The sequence below is a fragment of the Chlorocebus sabaeus genome, chromosome 20 (genome assembly GCF_047675955.1).
Source record: "Chlorocebus sabaeus isolate Y175 chromosome 20, mChlSab1.0.hap1, whole genome shotgun sequence".
NCBI lineage: Eukaryota > Metazoa > Chordata > Mammalia > Primates > Cercopithecidae > Chlorocebus > Chlorocebus sabaeus.
Window position 1 is genome coordinate 126,674,186 of NC_132923.1, and position 20,528 is coordinate 126,694,713.

The 20,528-nt window shown below is 43.8% G+C and overlaps 1 protein-coding gene across 2 annotated transcripts in view; it reads right to left on the bottom strand.

The window, feature by feature from the left end:
* UBE4B (ubiquitination factor E4B) overlaps positions 1-20,528 on the bottom strand; it is a 147,535-nt gene that overhangs the window by 32,100 nt on the left and 94,907 nt on the right. For both annotated transcript variants that reach the window (XM_037985057.2, XM_037985059.2), the window contains 6 exons: positions 19,184-19,297; positions 16,546-16,744; positions 14,217-14,355; positions 5,345-5,444; positions 3,625-3,752; positions 679-777 (listed from right to left, as the gene is read on the bottom strand). In XM_037985057.2, coding sequence (XP_037840985.1) covers positions 679-777; positions 3,625-3,752; positions 5,345-5,444; positions 14,217-14,355; positions 16,546-16,744; positions 19,184-19,297 — 779 coding nt within the window. The remainder of the gene's footprint in view (positions 1-678; positions 778-3,624; positions 3,753-5,344; positions 5,445-14,216; positions 14,356-16,545; positions 16,745-19,183; positions 19,298-20,528) is intronic.

The following is a 20,528-nucleotide window of genomic DNA, read 5'->3' on the forward strand; positions in this document are numbered from 1 at the left end:
ATTGCCCAGACTGGTCTTGAACTAGGCTCAAGCAATCCTCCTGCACGTCTGGGACTACAAGCATGAGCCACAGTGCCCAGCGTGACTGTGACTTTTCACAGCAGACTTCACATACCACTCCCTCAGCTAGCCATAGGTGCTATCATGGTGCCAAGGAATTGAAATTGTAATTCTTCTAACCTGTAATGTTTTAGAAAGAAAATGTTAATTTGATAAACCAAATAAGGATTTGAAAAAAAAAAATTAAAACCCTACAATATCAGTTGTAAATTCAAACCAATTTTTGGTAAGCATTCTCCAATTTTACAATTGAGACGAATTTTAGTGCAAAATATAGATGTGGATATTTCTGGGTTTGGGATGTTCATTCAGACATTTATAAACTGCTCCTTCTGTTGCTCAGAAACACATATTCAACTATTAGAAATTCAACTCAATTTTCACAGAATACATTATCTGCACTGTTAATCCTGCCTCTGTCTTTGAGAAATTATTCGAATTGGACTGGTGCCACAGTTGGATTTATTTTTTCCAGTCTCTAGGCAGCATTCAGTTACAACAGTTACATCAAATTTCAGGAAAATTTGCATGAAATGGAGGTTTGCAACACAGCTCAGAATACTATAGTATTATGCATAAAAACATATTAGAACTATGTAAAATATTAAAGGCACTTACTGTACAATAAAAAATAAAAATTCTGCAACATCTTCTACATAAAACTCAGGCAATGCTGCAAATACCTTGGGGACATCTGAATTTAAAGGCAGTGTTATACTGTCAAAGAGAAAAAAAGCACAATTTACAAAATGAAATTATGGTACATCAAACTACAAAGAGTATTACATTACCATCAAATAAGTATTTCATTTGGAGAAAAAATTCATTCTGTAATATAACCATGTAATAAATACACAGGCAAAGAAACTACAACCAGAAATGAACAGGGAATAATGAAGACAGTACATATGCAAGGGTATATGTGAAATGTTTTCCTTTTCTTGATTTCTTTTTTTTCTCCCCTGAGACGGAGTCTCACTCTGGCACCCAGGCTGGAGTGCAGTGGCACAATCTCAGCTCACTGCAACCTCCACCTCCCAGATTCAATAGATTCTCATGTCTCAGCCTCCTGAATAGCTGAGATTACAGAGATTACAGGCACGCGCCACCATACCTGGCTAATTTTTGTATTTTCTTTTTTTTTTTTTTTTTTTTTTTTTTTGAGACGGAGTCTCGCTCTGTCGCCCAGGCTGGAGTGCAGTGGCCGGATCTCAGCTCACTGCAAGCTCCGCCTCCCGGGTTCACGCCATTCTCCTGCCTCAAGACTCCCGAGTAGCTGGGACCACAGGCGCCCGCCACCTCGCCTGGCTAGATCTTTGTATTTTTTAGTAGAGACGGGGTTTCACCGGGTTAGCCAGGATGGTCTTGATCTCCTGACCTCGTGATCCACCCGTCTCGGCCTCCCAAAGTGCTGGGACTACAGGCTTGAGCCACCGCGCCCGGCCTAATTTTTGTATTTTCAATAGAAACAGGGTTTCACCATGTTGGCCAGGCTTGTCTCGAACTCCTGACCTCAACTGATCCACCTGCCTCGGCTTCCCAAAGTGCTGGGATTACAGGTGTGAGCCACCACACCCAGCCCTCCTCTTGATTTCTTTTTTTTTTTAGACAGAGTCTCACCCTGTCACCCAGGTTGGAATGCAGTGACGCGATCTCAGCTCACTGCAACCTCTGCCTCCTGGGTTCAAGCAATTTTTGTGCCTCAGGCTCCCGAGTAGCTGGGATTACAGGCACCTGCCACCACACCTGGCTAATTTTTGTATTTTTAGTAGAGACGGGGTTTCACCATGTTGGTCAGGCTGGTCTCAAACTCCTGACCTCAAGTGATCCGCCTGCCTTGGCCTCCCAAAGTACTGGGATTACAGATGTGAGCCACCACGCCCGGCCTTCTTGATTTCTCGTTAAGGTTAATGCAATAAATAAAATGGGAAGGAAATAAAAAAGTCATATTTGGTCATTTTGTGCAACTCAAACTATCTGAGACAACAGAGCTACACACTTTTTTTTTTTTTTTCTTTGAGACGGAGTCTTGCTCTGTCGTCCAGGCTGGAGTGCAGTGGTGCAATCTTGGCTCACTGCAACCTCTGCCTCCTGGGTTTAAGCAATTCTTGCACCTCAGCCTCCTGAGTAGCTGGGATTACAGGTGCCTGCCACCACACCTGGCTAATTTTTGTATTTTTAGTAGAGATGGGGTTTCGCCATGTTGGCCAGGCTGGTCTCAAACTCGTGACCTCAAGTGATCCACCTGCCCTGGCCTCCCAAAGTACTGGGATTACAGACGTGAGCTACGGCGCCTGGCCTTCTTGATTTCTTGTTAAGGTTAATGCAATAAGTAAAATGGGAAGGAAATAAAATGGTCATATTTGGTTGTTTTATGCAACCCAAACTGTCTGAGACAATGAGCTACATGTTTTCCTTTTTCTTTTTTTTTTTGAGACAGAGTCTTGCTCTGTCACCCAGGCTGGAGTGCAGTGGCGTGATCTCAGCTCACTGCAAGCTCTGCCTCCCAGGTTCACGCCACTCTTCTGCCTCGGCCTCCCGAGTAGCTGGGATTGCAGGCACCTGCCACTGCGCCCGGCTAATTTTTTGTATTTTTAGTAGAGACGGGGTTTCACGGTGTTAGCCAGGATGGTCTCGATCTCCTGACCACGTGATTCTCCCGCCTCGGCCTCCCAAAGTGCTGGGATTACAGGCGTGAGCCACTGCGCCCGGCCTACACACATATTTTAAATAATATTTTCCATTTCTTCACAGATCTTGGACCAATCTCACCAACATCAGTGAACCAGAGACTTCATAACAGTAAAATAATAATAATAATAAATAAAACAAAAATGGTTGACTGCAGGAGATGACCAGTTGATGACAAAGTGATCAACAATGTTCTTAGCTCACTCTGAATTAGCTGGGTATTCCTGGACCCAGTGCTTAGGAGGGCCTAAGATTATCTCCAGCTTTTGGCTTCCAATTTATAGATTTCTCTTCCTATCAATCAAAGACTTTATAGCAAATTTTAAAGAAAATTTGTCAAAATTAAAATAACAGCTGTTGATATTCACCTACTATTGTAACTAATCACAGGGAAAACACCTATCAATATAACTACATAATCCATATAAATGCAATCTGGAAATTGAGAAGTGAATTCTCTTTTTTTTTTGGTTGGGGACAGAGTCTTGCTCTGTTGCCCAGGGTGGAGTGCAGTAGCACGATCTTGGCTCACTGCAACCTCCGCCTCCCGGGTTCAAACAATTCTCATGTCTCAGCCTCCTGAGTAGTGTGACTACAGGCATCTGCCACCAAGCCCGGTTAATTTTTGTATTTTTAGTAGAGACAGGGTTTCGCCATGTTGGCCAGGCTGGTCTTGAACTTCTGACCTCAAGTTATCCATCCGCCTCAGCCTCCCAAAGTGCTGGGATTATAGGCGTGAGCCACCACGCCTTGCCGAGAAGTGAATTCTTGATAAAGAAAGGGTTTTGGTTTTAGTTATCAACTTTGAAGGACAATAAAGACAACATAGCCCAGCCAAGGAGGGACGAGGGAAACAGGAAGAAGCACACTCACTCGGGATATGCGGGGTCCAGGATGCGGAGCAGCAGCTGAATGAGAAGGCCATAAAAATTCAGACATCTTCTCAGGAAGCTCTCGTCAAGTAGGCCAGCATCAGCACAGGCCTTGCACCGTACCAGTTTCTGTGGAAGCAGGGATGCCCCCACCCAAAGATCAGTCAGTAGCTAAGTCCCTACAGGGGGACTGGGCAGGGACTGGGGCCCGGAGATGGGAAATTTGGGTTCCAGAGCTTCTAGAGCTTCATCTCTAACTAGCTATAAGATGCTGGTTGTGTCTCAAGATCTTTTTCCTGAGAAAAACAAAGGCATGGCAAGCAAACCACTGAGTACCACCAGGTCTAGCACACAGTTAAAGCTCAAAATGGTGAGTTACAAGGGTCACAAGCAAAAAACTTGATCAGGAGAGGGTGGTGACAGGGGAGGCCCTTTTGTCAGGGTGGTTAGTGGGAAAAAGCCAAACAATCTGTGTTTGAATTCCAGCGCCACCTCTTACGAGTTGCCCTTGGGCAAAATGCTGTCCACTAAGGATGGAATTCTTACCTAGAGGCCTGTTGACAGAAGTACTCACACATGCATACACACACTGATGTATACATTTAAGCAGTTGTTTTTGTTTTTGAGACAGAGTCTCACTCCGTTGCCCAGGCTGAAGTTCAGTGGCGCGATCTTGGCTGACTGCAACCTCCGCCTGCCAGGTTCAAGCAATTCTCCTGCCTCAGCCTCCCAAGTAGCTGGGATTACCGGTGCCCACCATCATGCCTGGCTAATTTATTGTATTTTTAGTAGGGATGGGGTTTCACCATGTCGGCCAGGCTGGTCTCGAACTCCTGACCTCAGGCGATCTGACCGCCTCGGCCTCCCAAAGTGCAGGGATTACAGGTGTGAGCCACCATGCCTGGCAATTTAAGCAGTTTATAGACCCGCTTGAAACACATCTGTGGACTGCTTAGGGGGACCCACAGACCCCAGATAAGGGCCCCTGGTTAACTGCGTATCTTGAAGAAGTCTAGTCTATTAGTAAATAAAACTGAAATCTTAACTTGTACTAGAAAGCTATGTCAGGTAAACTTTCCACATATTATCCTACTATTCAACAGAATGCATGACCAGCTAACATTCAGGTTTATAAGTGGAACATGAATAGAAGAAAAATGGATAAATTTGCTATCTATGCTTTATTTGTACAACGTCAACTGGCATATGTTTTTAGCTATGTCTCACCAGCAAGAATATTCCCTTCTATAGTTAGGTTTTGTGTGATGAATCATTTTCAATTAAAAAGGAAGAATGAGGGGCAAAGCAAAGAGATCTTTCCACTACCACAGATGCGCTTTGTCAAATACCCTGAAAATGCATGGCTGGATATACTGGAGTGTGCGTGAGTGTTGGGGCGGGGGGTGGGAGACAGCAGGTGAGGAGGGCCTTGCATAAGGCAGGGAAGGGGAGGTGATGTTAAACTAAGAATCATAAAACCCATTAAGAATTCATAGTCACAGCAGAAGCATATCTATCCATATTCTGTCCTAAGATTGAAATCATTATATACAGATATAAGTAAGATATCAACAAGTTTTAAAACGTACTATTTTATCGGAAGGGAAAAGAATAACGAAGAAAAAGTAAGGACACTAAACTGCTCACTCAAGGCATATATTCTGTTGGGAAAATGATCATTATGAGGCTGGTCTGTAATTATTCCACGTAACTATACAAACCTTAAGCTGAGTTTTACAGCGCTTCAGCATTTCGCGGTGTCTAGTTGCCAGTGGGGAATCTTTCCATTGGCTTTCATTATTTTTCAAATCTTCTACAGTTCTGAAATCAAAGACTAACAGTCAAATGAAAGAAAACAGCTGGATCCATCTTATCCATTCATCTCGCCCATTTCACTGACTCTCATAGGCAATTGTTTTCACATTGTAACATCTTAAAAATCAGAGTATATCTTACAACCAGTGGCAAGTTATAATTTAATTGGCAGCATCTTTCTTTCTTTTTCTTTCTTTCTCTTTCTCCCTCCCTCCCTTCCTCTCTCTCTCTCTCTCTCTCTTTCTTTCCCTCCCTCTCTTCCAGAGTCTTGCTCTGTCACCAGGCTGGAGTGCGGTGGCGCGATCTCCGCACACTGCAACCTCCGCCTCCTGGGTTCAAGCTCCTGCCTCAACCTCACAAGTAGCTGGGATTACTGGTTCCCATCACCACGCCCAGCTAATTTTTTGTATTTTTAGTAGAGACGGGGTTTCACTATGTTGGCCAGGCTGGTCTCAAACTCCTGACCTGTGGTCTGCCCGCCCCGGGCCTCCCAAAGTGCTGGGATTACAGGCGTGAGCTGCCGCGTCTGGCCATATTTTTCTTTTTTATTGGTTCCTAAAACAATGATGTGTCTTCAAATGGATGGCACTATAGATTTGGTGAAATATAATCTTTTTTGTTGCAAGAAAGTACATTGTTCCCTTATTTTTCTGGGAGGGAAAAAAAAGTCTGTTATGAAAATTCAGGTTACTTTGCCTATTCAATTACCCAAAACAAACAGCTATTTTACTAACGGCATCATCCTTTACAACTGTTCCCTCTGCTCGGAATGCTCTTCTCTGAGGTTATCTCTGGCTTTGCTCCTTCACTCCCTTCAGGTATCTGCTCAAACACCACCTGTCTCTGCAGTAAAGGCTTCCCCATCACCTAATATGCTGCATATTTTGACTGACTCACTTAACATTATTTCAACCCCTTTCTATCATGACGTTGTGTGTAATACTAGAGTTTGCTAAATCTCCAAAAGTTACATTTCCTAGACTCCCCTCCTGCCAGCATTTCTGTAAGACCGAGTTTTCACCGAGATGAACCCTCACTGAAGGCAGGGTGAGTACTGTGAAGTGACTGTGTGATTGCATGATCCTTCTGCAAGTACAGTGGTAGCGGGGTTTCAGCTGAAGCAGTAGCAGAGGCTGTGCTGTCAAGCTGACCTCCGTCCGAAGCAGCTTCCTTGTTCAAAGTATAGCTCTGGGAAACTTCTATTATAGCCATTCCAATGATTCAATAAACCAACTAGTTCCCCTTTCTGCTTATCCCAGAAGAATTGGATTCTTTTGTCTACAACTGAAACATGAATATGGTAGACAAAAGAATGGCTCCTCCAAAGTTGTCACATCTGAATCCTTCGAGGGAACCTATGAACATGTGATCTCATTTGGCGAAAGGGACGTTGTAGATGTGATTAAGGGCTTTGACATGGGAAGATTATCTTGGATGATTTGAGATGGCCCAATATAATCACAAAGGTCCTTCTAAGAGAAAAAAGGACTCAGAGACAGAGAAGGAGATGTGACGACGGGACAATGGAAGCAAAAGCAAAGGTCAGAGAGAGATGGAGATCTTGTTGCTGTCTTTTTTTTTTTTTTTTTTTTGAGATGGAGTCTTGCTCTGTCACCCAGGCTGGAGTGCAGTGGCGCAATCTCGGCTCACTACAAGCTCCGCCTCCCGGGTTCACGCCATTCTCCTGCCTCAGCCTCCAGAGTAGCTGGGACTACAGGCGCCTGCCACCAAGCCCGGTTAATTTTTTGTATTTTTAGTAGAGATGAGGTTTCACCGTGTTAGCCAGGATGGTCTTGATCTCCTGACCTCATGATCCGCCTGCCTCGGCCTCCCAAAGTGCTGGGATTACAGGCATGAGCCACCATGCCTGGCCTTGTTTTTTGCTTTTTTGAGACAAGGTCTCTCACTCTGTCGCCCTGGAGTGCAGTGGCACGATCTCAGCTCATTGCAACCTCTGCTTCCTGGGTTCAAGCAATTCTCGCACCTCAGCCTCCCAGCAGCAGGGACTACAAGGGTGTGTTACCATGCCTGGCTAATTTTTGTATTTTTTGGTAGAAAAGGGTTTCACCATGTTGGCCAGGCTGGTCTCAAACTCCTGACTTCGAGTGATCCACCCACCTCAGCCTCCCAAAGTGCTAGTATATACCAGGCAAGAGAAGGAGATCTAAAGATACTATGTTGCTAGCTTGGAAAATACAGTAAGGCAGTGTGGGGGTGGGGTGGGAGGTGGTGGTGATGAGCAGAGGAACATAGGCAGCTTTTAGAAGATGGAAAAGGCAAAGGAGATTCTCCCCTAGAGCCTCCGGAGGGAATGCAACCTTGATCTTAAGACTTCTGTTTTGGAGACGGAGTCTCACTCTGTATCCCAGGCTGGAGTGCAGTGGCGCAATGTCGGTTCACTGCAACCTCCGTCTCTCAGGTTCAAGAGATTCTTGCCTCAGTCTCTTGAGTAGCTGGGACTACAGGCATGTATTACCATGCCCTGCTAATTTTTGTATTTTTAGTGCAGAGGAGGTTTCACCACGTTGGCCAGGCTAGTCTCGAACTCTTTTTTTTTTTTTTTTTTTTTTTGAGACGGAGTCTCGCTCTTGCCCAGGCTGGAGTGCAAGTGGCGCGATCTCCTCCGCTCACTGCAAGCTCCGCCTCCCGGGTTCCCGCCATTCTCCTGCCTCAGCCTCCCGAGTAGCTGGGACTACAGGCGCCAGCCACCACGCTGGGCTAGTTTTTTGTATTTTTAGTAGAGACGGGGTTTCACCGAATTAGCCAGGATGGTCTCGATCTCCTGACCTCGTGATCCGCCCGTCTCAGCCTCCCAAAGTGCTGGGATTACAGGCGTGAGCCACCGCGCCCGGCCACGAACTCTTGACCTCATGTGATTTGCCCACCTTGGCCCCCCAAAGTGTTGGGATTACAGGCATGAGCCACTCTGCCTGGCCGATTTTAGGACTCCTGACCTTCAGAACTGTAAGATAGTAGTATGCGTTGTTTTAAGTGACTAAAGTTGTGGTAATTTGTTGCTGCAGTCATAGGAAACTAAGATATTGACCTATATGGTTACTGGTATCACAAGAGTTTATAGGTAACAGGCCTTCACGAGAAAAATAGGTCTCTGGGATCAGTTGTTTAATTGGGCTGGATGGTGAAGATACAATTATTATTTGAGGATGGAACACTGGTAGCCCAAGGTTCTGAGTAGAGAAACAGCTATATAAATGATCACTGGTGATCTGGAATGAGGAGGTGGAGTGGCTACCTCTAATTATGTTGCAGAGTTTATAGAAAAAAAAAAAATGACAGACTTCAGATTTTAAATTCTCATCTCAAGGAAATGTGAATGAACCAGGAAGTTTCTAAGACCACTGTAAAGGAGCAGCTCCAGTTCTACAAATTACAGTACAGAAGAAATTAATAACTTTACTGGACCTCTTATCTCAAAGTTAAGGCAAAGACTGGGACCCAAAGAGTTCAAATGGAGGAGTCTGGGAGAACTAGCTGACTCCAACCTAAATCTTTAAATTCCCTGAGTCTTGCTTGCTAGCAGAAGCAGTTTCTATAATGACCTCATTGGAGGTAGTCATCTTGCAGGAATGCTATTTTCCCCTAGGTTCTATCCCATCATCCTTCATTGCTTCCAGAACCACAACTAGAATCAGATCAAGGACTGTCCTTATGGCCTTATTACAAAATTGGATGCAGCTGAAGCACACATTTGGAGAAAAAAAATGGCAAGATTTGTTAATGAGTTATGCTAGTTTTCTACTGCTGCTGTAAGAAGTTACCATAACCTCAGTGGCTCCAAACCACACAATTATAGTCTTAGAGTTCTGGAAGTCTAAAAGGGGTCAGCAGGGATGATTCCTTCTGAAGGCTCTAGGGGAAAACAAGTTTCCTCGCCTTTTCCAGCTTACAGAAGTTACTGATTGGCTCATGACTCCAAACCACTCCAACCTCTGCTTCCCCATCACATTCCATCTCTCCCTCTGACCCTCCTGATTCCCTCTTATGAAGACCTTTGCAATGACACTGGACCTACCCAGATAATCCAGGATAATCTCCCCAGTTCAAGATCATGAACCTGATACCACAACTGCAAAATTCCTTTAATCAACTTAGATAACATATTCACAGGTTGTGAGACCAGGATGTGGGTACCTTTGAGACACCGTTATTCTACCTACCACATATGTACTGCAGAAACATGACGGTTAAGTAGGGTTATGTATGGGAATGGATTCTGAGGATGCTTGATCAGCAAGAGAAGAAAATGCTGATATACTTCTATGTAGGGCTAAAATCACTGACATGATTATACCTACCAGAGACCCTGGATTCAGTATTATTCTGAGTTGGGAGAGGTTCATATTGTGCAACCAACTAGTTGACCGAAACTTTGAATTGACAGTGACCTATACTGAATGAAGCTGTGTTGCCAAATATTCCTTGATCTAATTCAGAGGAAAAGATTCAAAACTTAAAGAGCTTAGAAAATTAATTATTGGATTTACCATATGTGATTTGCCCAGATAATCCTCTTTCCAATACACATACACACACCCCAACTATGTCCTAGAAGATACTTCTTATATCACAGCATTGAAAAATACACACATGAGGTGAACATAAATGTCTCTGGAAAGCACAATAAAGGCTATCTGTTGCAAGCCAGGAGCAAAGGTTCTAGATGGTTCCATTGAAATGGACCCTCTAAAGCCAGTGGGAGTGATGGTATCCCAGGAGGTAATCCATCAGAGGATAAAGAAATAGATAAATCCACAATCACAGTTTGAAATTTTTTTTTTTTTTTTTTTTTTTTTTTGAGACGGAGTCTCTCTCTGTCGCCCAGGCTGGAGTGCAGTGGCCGGATCTCAGCTCACTGCAAGCTCCGCCTCCCGGGTTTACGCCATTCTCCTGCCTCAGCCTCCCAAGTAGCTGGACTACAGGTGCCCACCACCTCGCCCGGCTAGTTTTTTGTATTTTTTAGTAGAGACGGGGTTTCACCATGTTAGCCAGGATGGTCTCGATCTCCTGACCTGGTGATCTGCCCGTCTCGGCCTCCCAAAGTGCTGGGATTACAGGCTTGAGCCACCGCGCCCGGCCACAGTTTGAAATTTTTATAAGCTTCTCCCAGTAATTTATATTATAAGCTGATAAAATCATTAGATATAAGGAAAACATGAACAGAAAATTAACAAACTTGACCTAAATAATATACATGGAACACTGTAAAAACAACACAGATAGCAGTCTTTCCAGGTCTACTAATGTAAAAGGCTACACAGTAAGTCTCAATAAACTTCAAAACACACAAATCACATATATTATATTTTATATTTTATATATATAATATATTATATTTTCTTAACATAATGGAATTTAGTTAGAAATCAATCAACAAAAGATACATAGACAAATACCCTAAGAACCTAGAATTTAAATAATATATTTTGAAATAACCCACAGGTTATATAAGAAAAATCAAAAATTAGAAAACGTTTTGAACTGAGTAATAAGATATGATAAACCAAAAATGAGGGATGAAGCTAAGGTCACACTAAGAGGGAAACAAAATAGTATTTTTTTTTTTTTTTTTTTTTTTGAGACAGAGTCTCACTCTGTCACCCAGGCTGGAGTGCAGTGGCACGATCTCGGCTCACTGCAAGCTCCGCCTCCTGGGCCCACGCCATTCTCCCGCCTCAGCCTCCGAGTAGCTGGGACTACAGGCGCCCGCCACCACGCCCGGCTAGTTTCTTGTATTTTTAGTAGAGACAGGGTTTCATCATGTTAGCCAGGATGGTCTCGATCTCCTGACCTCGTGATCCACCCGCCTCGGCTTCCCAAAGTGCTGGGATTACAAGCTTGAGCCACCGCGCCCGGCCCAAAATAGTCTTAAATACACACATAAGCGAAAGAGTTGAAAGGGATGATCTAAATAGCCATCTTAAGAGGCAGCAGAAAGCAAATTAAAATGGGCTGGGTGCGATGGCTCAGGTCTGTAATCCCAGCAAGGCCTAGGCAGGCGATCACCTGAGGTCAGGAGTTCAAGACCAGCCTGACCAACATGGAGAAACCCTGTCTCTACTAAAAATACAAAACTAGCTGGGCATGGTGGCACATGCCTGTAATCCCAGCTACTCAGGAGGCTGAGGCAGGAGAATCGCTTGAACCCAGGAGGTGGAGGTTGCGGTGAGCTGAGATTGCACCACTGCACTCGAGCCTGGGCAACCAGCCTAGACAACAAGAGCGAAACTCCTCTCAAAAAATAAAATAAATAAATAAAAGCAGAAATAATAAGGATCCCACAGACATTAAAATGATAAAAGGATATTATGAACAACTTCATGCCAAAACATTTTCAAACTTTAGAAAAACTGACATAAGATGTAATGAAAATCTAAATAGTCTTATATATGTTAATGGACTTAAATCCATAATTAAAAACATCCCCACAGAGAAAACTCTTAAGCCCTGACAGCTTCATCACTGAATATTTTCTGACATTTACGGAAGAAACAACATAATTCTTATACAATAAACTTCCAGGGAACATAAAAAACAGGAGAATATTCTCCAGTCCCTCTTTTTCTTTTTTCTTTTGTTGACATGGAGTCTCACTCTCTTGCTCAGGCTGGAGTGCAGTGGCTCGGTCTTGGCTCACTACAACCTCCGCCTCCCAGGTTCAAGCAATTTTCCTGCTACAGCCTCCCGAGTAGCTGGGATTACAGGCTTGCACCAACCATGCCCGACTAAGTTTTGTATTTTTAGTAGAGACAGGTTTTCACTATGTTGGCCAGTCAGGAGCCTCCAACTCCTGACCTCAGGTGATTCGTCCACCTTGGCCTCCCAAAGTGCTTGGGATTACAGGTGTAAGCCACTGCGCCCAGCCCCCAGTTTCTTCTATGAGGCAGCATAACCTTGATACCAAAATGTGAGATGCACTTAACAAGAAATGAAAATTATAGGTCAGGCTTTCTTTTGGACACATGCAAAAATCCTAAACAGAATATTAGCAAATTGTATATCCTATTAGATATAAAAACATTACTATAAAGTTAAGTTTACTCGAAGAGCAAAAGACTGGTTTAATAACAGAAAACCAACTGATATAATTCAACCATATTAACAGAATAGAGGAGAAAAAAAGTCTGGTCTTCTCAATGGATATGGCAAAAGCATTTAATAAAATTCAACTAGTGCTAAGGAAATTAACTACTGAAATAAAAGGAAATTTTCTTAATCTGGTAACTGAGGATATATAGAAAGCTTTCCTCCACTAATTGAAATAAGATGGAAATTACAAGGTTATTTCTATTCAACATTGTACTAAAAATTATAGCCCAGGCACTAAGGCATGAAAAAAAAAGCATAAGAAATAAAATTGTCATCATTTATAGACATGATCATGTGTAGAAAGTAAATCATAAAGAATCTGCAGGGTAACATTAGAATTATTAATAAGTGATTTTAGGCCAGGCGTGAAATTACACCTGTAATTTCAGCACTTTGGGAGGCAGAGGTGGTCGGATCACCTGAGGTCAGGAATTTGAGACCAGCCTGACCGACATGGCGAAACTCTGTCTCTACAAAAAATACAAAAAGTTGGCCAGGCACAGTGGCTCACACCTGTAATCCTAGCACTTTGGGAGGCCAAGGTGGGTGGATCACCTGAGGTCAGCAGTTTGAGACCAGCCTGACCACTATGGTGAAACCCTGTCTCTACAAAAAATGCAGAAAAATTAGCCAGGCATGGCGGTGTGCAGCTGTAGTCCCAGCTACTCATGAGGCTGAGACAGGAGAATTGCTTGAACCCAGGGAGCGGAGGTTGCAGTGAGCCGAGATCATGCCATTGGACTCCAGCCTGGACGGAGCAAGACTCCGTAAAGAAAAAAAAAAAAAAATTTGGGCATGGTGGCAGGCATCTGTAATCCCAGCTACTCGGAAGGCTGAAGCAGGAGAATTGCTTGAACCTGGGAGGCAGAGGTTGCAAAGAGCTGGGATCATACCACTGCACTCCAGCCTGGGCAACAGAGCGAGACTCCATCTCAAAAAAAAAAAAAAAAAAAGAATTAGTAAGTGATTTAAGCAAGGTAGATACAGAGATATAAATATGATTCAGTTTCTCTCATAGCCAGACTACACAGGTTCTAGACCAAAAAGCAGAAGTGGTTTCATTATTATTTCAGATGACCTGCTCAAGAATATTTGCTTCTGTGTTCCTGTGACTTCTGTTTGTTGGTGTTAGTACACAGCAAAAAATGCTTAGAGTAAGAACCATAACAATGGTGTTAATGAATTGGAAATCTGAGGCTGCTATTTGGCCATTTTGGACTCCTCATGCCACAGAACAAGCCAAAAAGAGAATTACACGTGGGCAGGAGTAACTGATCTTGGTTATCAAGGGAAACCATGGTTACTTTTTCACAGTCCAGGGAAAAAGGGATATGTCTGAAACCCAGGGGATCTTTTAAAGTTTTAAAGTTTAAAGTGCCTGCTGGTAATGTATGCCCAGCTGGAAAAGTTAATGGAAGTCTGTAGTAACCATAAACAGAGTGAAATACCCAGGGTTCAGGACTCTCAGAAATCAAGGTTTGGATCACTTCACCAGTTAAAGAACTCTGGACAACTGAGGAACGTGGATGTGGTGGTGGAGGCAGACAGAACACTATATAACGTACATACCTCCCCCAACATTCAAAACTACTGTTCACAATGGAATTGCTTGCCCCTGACAAAAAAAATGGTAACTCAGGCAATCCCAGGACACGGCATCATGGCACATACCTATTGAGCTCCCGGATAGCCCGGAGTCTGCGGATATAGCGACGGCAACTAGGCAGAATAGACAGGTGGTGAGCATGCAGGGTGAGAAAGAAGCACTCCGTAGGGAATTTCGGCTCAGAAAATGGAGGCTGATCGCCATCTAGGAAAAATAACATCATTCCCTAAATAAAATCTATTACATGTCTCAATCAGAGAAAAAGCTCAATTCAGAAGAGAAATTACATTTGAATTTTTATGAAGTTTAAAGATACATTTATTTATTTATTTATTTATTTATTTATTTATTTATTTGAGCTGGAGTTTTGCTCGTCACCCAGGCAGAAGTGCAATGGCGCAATCTTGGCTTACTGCAAATTCTGCCTCCCAGGTTCAAGTGATTCTCCTGCCTCAGCCTCCCTAGCAGCTGGGATTACAGGCATGCGCCACCACACCTGGCTACTTTTGCATTTTTAGGAGAGACAAGGTTTCACCATGTTGGCCAGCCTGGTCTCGAACTCCTGACCTCAGGTAATCCACCCTCCTTGGCCTCCCAAAGTGCTGGGATTAGAGGCGTGAGCCACCATGCCTGGCCAGATGTTTAAGGATACTTTTGCAATTATAAACTTAAACAATGCTACAAGAAGAAGAGAATTCCTGTTAGCTCCATTCAAGGACCAGGTATTCTGTCCTACCTTGTTAAATGTGTATATAGATGTCCATCACAATCTTTTTTTTTTTTGAGAGAGGGTCTCACCCTGTCACCTAGGCTACAGTGCAGTGGTAAGATCACAGCTCACCGCAGCCTTGATTTCCTGGGCTCCGGTGATCCTCCTGCCTCAGTCTCCTGGGTGGCTGGGAACACAGGCGTGTGCCACCATGCTGGGCTAATTTTTTTCTTTGTAGAGATGGGGTTTCCCTATTTTGCCCAGGCTGGTCTTGAACTCCTGGGCTCAAGCTATCCTCCCATCTCAGCCTCCAAAAGTTCTGGGATTATGGATGTGAGCCACCATTCCCAGCCCATCAACAATCTTTGGTGATGTTCTTTACTGATGTATTGTATAAAATCTCCATTTTTCAATACAATACAGAAATATTTAAATCTTGAAATGGTATTAAATTCTGTTAATAAACTACTGATTCCAGAGCCATTTCCCTGCATATTTCCTTTTTCTAATTTTTTTCTATTATAAGTAATAGTACTACTGGGAGGATTTATATAAACAAAATTATTCCTTTTTCCTCCAACTTTGGGAATATATCCTGAAAAGGAGAATTATTAAGAACAACAGTATTATAATTTTTTCTATGAATCACCAGAATTCACTTTAGATAGGTTAAATAAATTGGTGAAATGTCATCTACTTCTTTGAAAACTTACATTCTATTTCATTACTTTGGTTTCGGTTTATAGATATATTATGATAACTCATATGATAACTCAAATGTTTTATCAATTTGTATCTTTTTTTGTTTTGTTTTGTTTTGTTTTGTTTTTGAGATGGAGTCTCGTTCTGTCGCCCAGGCTGGAGTGCAGTAGCTCAATCTCTGCTCACTGCAAGCTCCGCCTCCCAGGTTCACACCATTTTCCTGCCTCAGCCTCCTGAGTAGCTGGGACTACAGGCACCCGCCACCATGCCTGGCTAATTTTTAAAAAAATATTTTTAGTAGAGACGGGGTTTCACCGTGTTAGCCAGGATGGTCTCGATCTCCTGACCTCATGATCCGCCCACCTCGGCCTCCCCAAAGTGCTGGGATTACAGGCATGAGCCACCGTGCCTCGCCTGTTTTTTTTTTTTTTGAGACAGAGTCTCACTCTGTTGCCCAGGCTGGAGTGCAGTGGCATGATTGTGGCGGCTCACTGCAACCTCCGCCTCCTAGGTTCAAACGATTCTCCTGCCTCAGCCTCCTGAGTAGCTGGGATTACAGGAGCGTACCTCCTAATTTTTGTATCTTTAGTAGAGACATGGTTTCACCATGGTGGTCACGCTGGTCGTGAACTCCGGACCTCGTGATCTGCCCGCTTCAGCCTCCCAAAGTGCTCAGATTACAGGCGCGCACCACGATGCCCAGCTAACTTTGGTATTTTTAGTAAAGACGGGGTTTCACCATGTTGGTCAGGCTGGTCTTGAACTCCTGACCTTGTGATCTGCCTGCCTCGGCCTCCCAAAGTGCTGGGATTATAGGTATGAGCCACCACGCCCGGCCTACTGTATTAATTTTTATTATGTTTCTCTATCTCATAAGTTCATTTTATGGTGAGGTGGTAACAATCTGTGAGGAATTACTACCACGTAGGTAAGATAAAACACTAGCAGTGTTTTAATGACCGAGTCGTGAAAACAGTACTCACAGAGTTCAGTCAGCCAGTCATTCACATCTTCCATCGTGGCATTCACACGTGTCTCATCATTTGGAAGAGTAATCCGACATCTTGGGTGAAAAATATACGTGGGATCAACTGTTTCTAACTTGATTTTTGTACTTAGCTGCTGCAGTACCCAAAGGAAATTCAGCATAAATCCATCTGTAGATACCAATCTATCATCTGTCTGTGAAAGATGAAAAGAAAAAGTACTTTTAAACATTAAAAAAAAATATTTTTGAGATGGGGTCTCACTCTGTTGCCCAGGCTGGAGTGATTTTGGCTGCAACCTCTGCCTCCCAGACTCAAGCAATCCTCCCACTTCAGCCTCCCAAGTAGCTGGGACCTAAAGTGATCCGCCTACCTCGGCCTCCCAAAGTGCTGGGATTACAGGGGTGAGCCACTGTGTCCAGCCAAGAAAAAGTATTTAAAATAACAACATGAATAGAAATTTTGGCCTTTATAAGAAAGCGGACTGAACTTTCAAGCATAACTGTATCCTAAAGTCAATGAGAAGACATACATATCACCACCACTGTCATTCCATTAATTCTGTATTAGCAGATGCTACTTGTTGAATACCACCTATTATATAATTATTATTTATGCAAGAGGCATTTTATACATTTCTTTTTATTTTTTATTTTTTTGAGACGGAGTTCCGCTCTTGTTGCCCAGGCTAGAATGCAGAGGCGCGATCCCCGCTTCCAGGTTCAAGCGATTCTCCTACCTCAGCCTCCCCAGTAGCTAGGATTACAGGTACCCGCCACCATGCCTGGCTGATTTTTTGTATTTTTAGTAGAGACGGGGTTTCACCATGTCAGCCAGGCTGGTCTCGAACTCCTGACCTCAGGTGATCCGCCTGCCTCGGCCTCCCAAAGTGCTCGATTACAGGCATGAGCCACCACGCCTAGCCATTTTCTACATTCTTTTACTGAACCATCACAATAATTCTTACAGGTCAGTAACACTGCTGTTAACATTTTATACAGGAGGAAATAAAGACTCAGAGACCTTGAAGTGATTTGCCTGAGCCTCAAAATTAGTAAGCAGAAACACAATAAATATTTCTTTTTTTTTTTTTTTTGAGACAGGGTTTTACTCTGTTGCCCAGGCTGTAGTACAGTGGTGCAAACATAGCTCACTACAGCCTCAACCTCCTGGGCTTAAGCAATCTTCCCACTTTAGCCTCCTGAATAACTGGGTCTACAGGTGTATGCCACTACACTGAGCTAAATTTTTAATTTTTTTGTAGAGACAGGGTCTCCCTATGTTGCCCAGGCTGATCTCGACCTCCTTGGCTCAAGTGATCCTCTCGCCTCAGCCTCCCAAGTAGCTGAAACTGTGGGTATGCGCCAGCCACCATGCCCAGATAATTTCTGTATTTTTTGTAGAGATGGGGTCTCATTATGTTGCCAGGGCTGGTCTCAAATGACTGGGCTCAAGCGATCCTCCCACCTCGGCCTCCCAAAGTGCTGAGATTACAGGCCTGAGCCACCATGCCCGGCCTCTTTCTCCTCTTTATTTCCCTCAAGAGCATCAAAACAAGTAGTTCCACTTGTTATCATGTGACATTGTTTCTCTAGGTGACAGCATCAGCACACTCCTGCATTAACAATATAACAATGTAACTTGATTACTTCTGTTAAGAAAAAAATAATAATACAACAATGACAAGAATGATAGTTAATACTGGTTGAGTGATCACTGTGTACCGGGCACCATCCTAACAGCTTTATATATAATAAACCTAGTACTAGTAGTATCCCCACTTAGCAGATGAGGAAACGGAGGCACAGAGAAGTAACTGTCTAAGGTCCTGCAGTTAGTACACGGTGGAACCACGATCAGAAACCACCAGATCTATGCTCTTCTCTCTACGTTTTTTGCTTCTGAGTATACACGCCACGTCATTCATTCGTTATTTATTACTAATCAAGGAAGGATGCCCTTTTCTCCTCTGGCAAAGCAGCCACAGCCACTGGCCTGTCTCACCTGGACCGAAGCACTCACGCCCTTGCAGCTGCCTCCTTGGGTCTGTTCCTGGCTGCCCCCTTCCGCTTTGGTCCATCTACATGCAGCTTTTGTGATTTCCCTGCTAAGAACCCTCCCATGACAGTTCTGATCATGTAAACCCAACCCGATGGAGCCTTGCCTACCCACTAACTCCAGGACCTGCCATTGCTCTTGTTTACTCTTCTCCAGCCACAAAAGCCTGCATGCTGGGCTTGTACCAAAGCTGCTTCGTTTCCACCTTGGACAGCTCTTTTCTCAGCCACTGCAATGGCTGGCTCCTTCCTATGAAACAAACCTCACCTCCTCAGGGAGGCCTTTCCTGCCACCCAATCACAAATCACCTTCAGACCTTCCTTCTGGTAATTAAGTTCTTCTCATGTCATTTACTTTGCTCTGTTTTCTTCATTGATTATATAACTGTCTAAAATCATGTATTTATATGTGTACTTGTTTACCCTGTGGAACACGGGCTCCACAAAAGCAGGAAGCTTGTCTACCTTGTTCAATACTGTACCCCCATTCCTAGAACAGTGCCTGGTAGGTGCTGACTAAATCTGGGTCAGATGAATGAATTTGACAAACAGTGAAAAGCAGTGTGTAGGAATCCTACCTGCATCTGTGCTTTCTTCATATTGGCATTGACGACAGCCGCCATGTAACTGAGAGCAGCCTCACGGGTTTCGCCATTTAACAAAATACTATGCAGAATCTTAAAAAGCTCTTGCTGAAATTTATTTTTGAAAAGAAGAAACAAATTAAAACTATTTTGCACACGATTCCTTTTTGACTTCATGAACAGCTAGCCTACTTCCCACGTTCTCTCCTCTCCCACTTCTACTCATTTCAGACAATCCTGAGTGAAAGAAGAATATAAGAAACATCCATATTCAACTACGTCAAGGTAATCAGCACGAAAGCAGAATATGGAGTGGGGGAGGTAGGTAGTTACAGTTTTGTTTTTTTTTTTTGAGACAGAGTCTAGCTCTGTTGCCAGGCTGGAGTGCAGTGGTGCAATCTCGGCTCACTGCAACCTGCGCCTCCCAGGTTCAAGCGATTCTCCTGCCTCAGCCTCCTGAGTAGCTGGGATTACAGGCACATGCCGCCACGCCCAGCTAATTTTTTTTTTTTTTTTTTTGAGACAGAGTTTTGCTCTTATTGCCCAGGCTATAGTGCAGTGGCATATCTTGGCTCACTGCAACCTCCACCTTCCGGTTTCAAGTGATTCTCCTGCCTCAGCCTCCCAAGTTGCTGGGATTACAGGCGCCTGTCACCATGCCCAGCTAATTTTTTTTTTTGTATTTTAGTAGAGATGGGGTTTCACCATGTTGGTAAGGCTGGTCTTGAACTGCTGACCTCGTGATCCACCTACCTCGGTCAATTTTTGTATTTTTAGTAGTGACGAAGTTTCACCATGTTGGCCATGATGGTCTCTACCTCCTGACCTCGAGATCCGCCCACCTCGGCCTCCCAAAGTGTTGGGATTATAGGCGTGAGTCCACGAACCCAGCCAGCAGTTAGAGTTTTAATAAAATAGCCTTTGTTACTTCCTTCCCATGATCAAAATTACCTTAGATACCCAAGCCTGTAACTTCTTTGCCTTTTTTCTTTTTTTGAGATGGAGTCTTGCTCTGTCACCCAGGCTGATATGCAGTGGCGTGATCTCGGCTCACTGCAACCCCCACCTCCTGGGTTCAAGCAATCATTGTGCCTCAGCCTCCCGAGTAGCTGGGTAGCTGGGATTACAGGCACGTGCTGCCGCACCTGGATAATTTTTGTATTGTTAGTAGAGACGGGTTTCGTCATGTTGGCCAGGCTGGTCTCAAACTCCTGACCTCAGGTGATCCACCCACCTCAGCCTCCCAAAGTGTTGGGATTACAGGTGTGAGCCATCATACCCGGCCCTTCTCTGCCTTTAAGTTTGAGAACTGAAGACATATTTATCAGGATTTGGGATA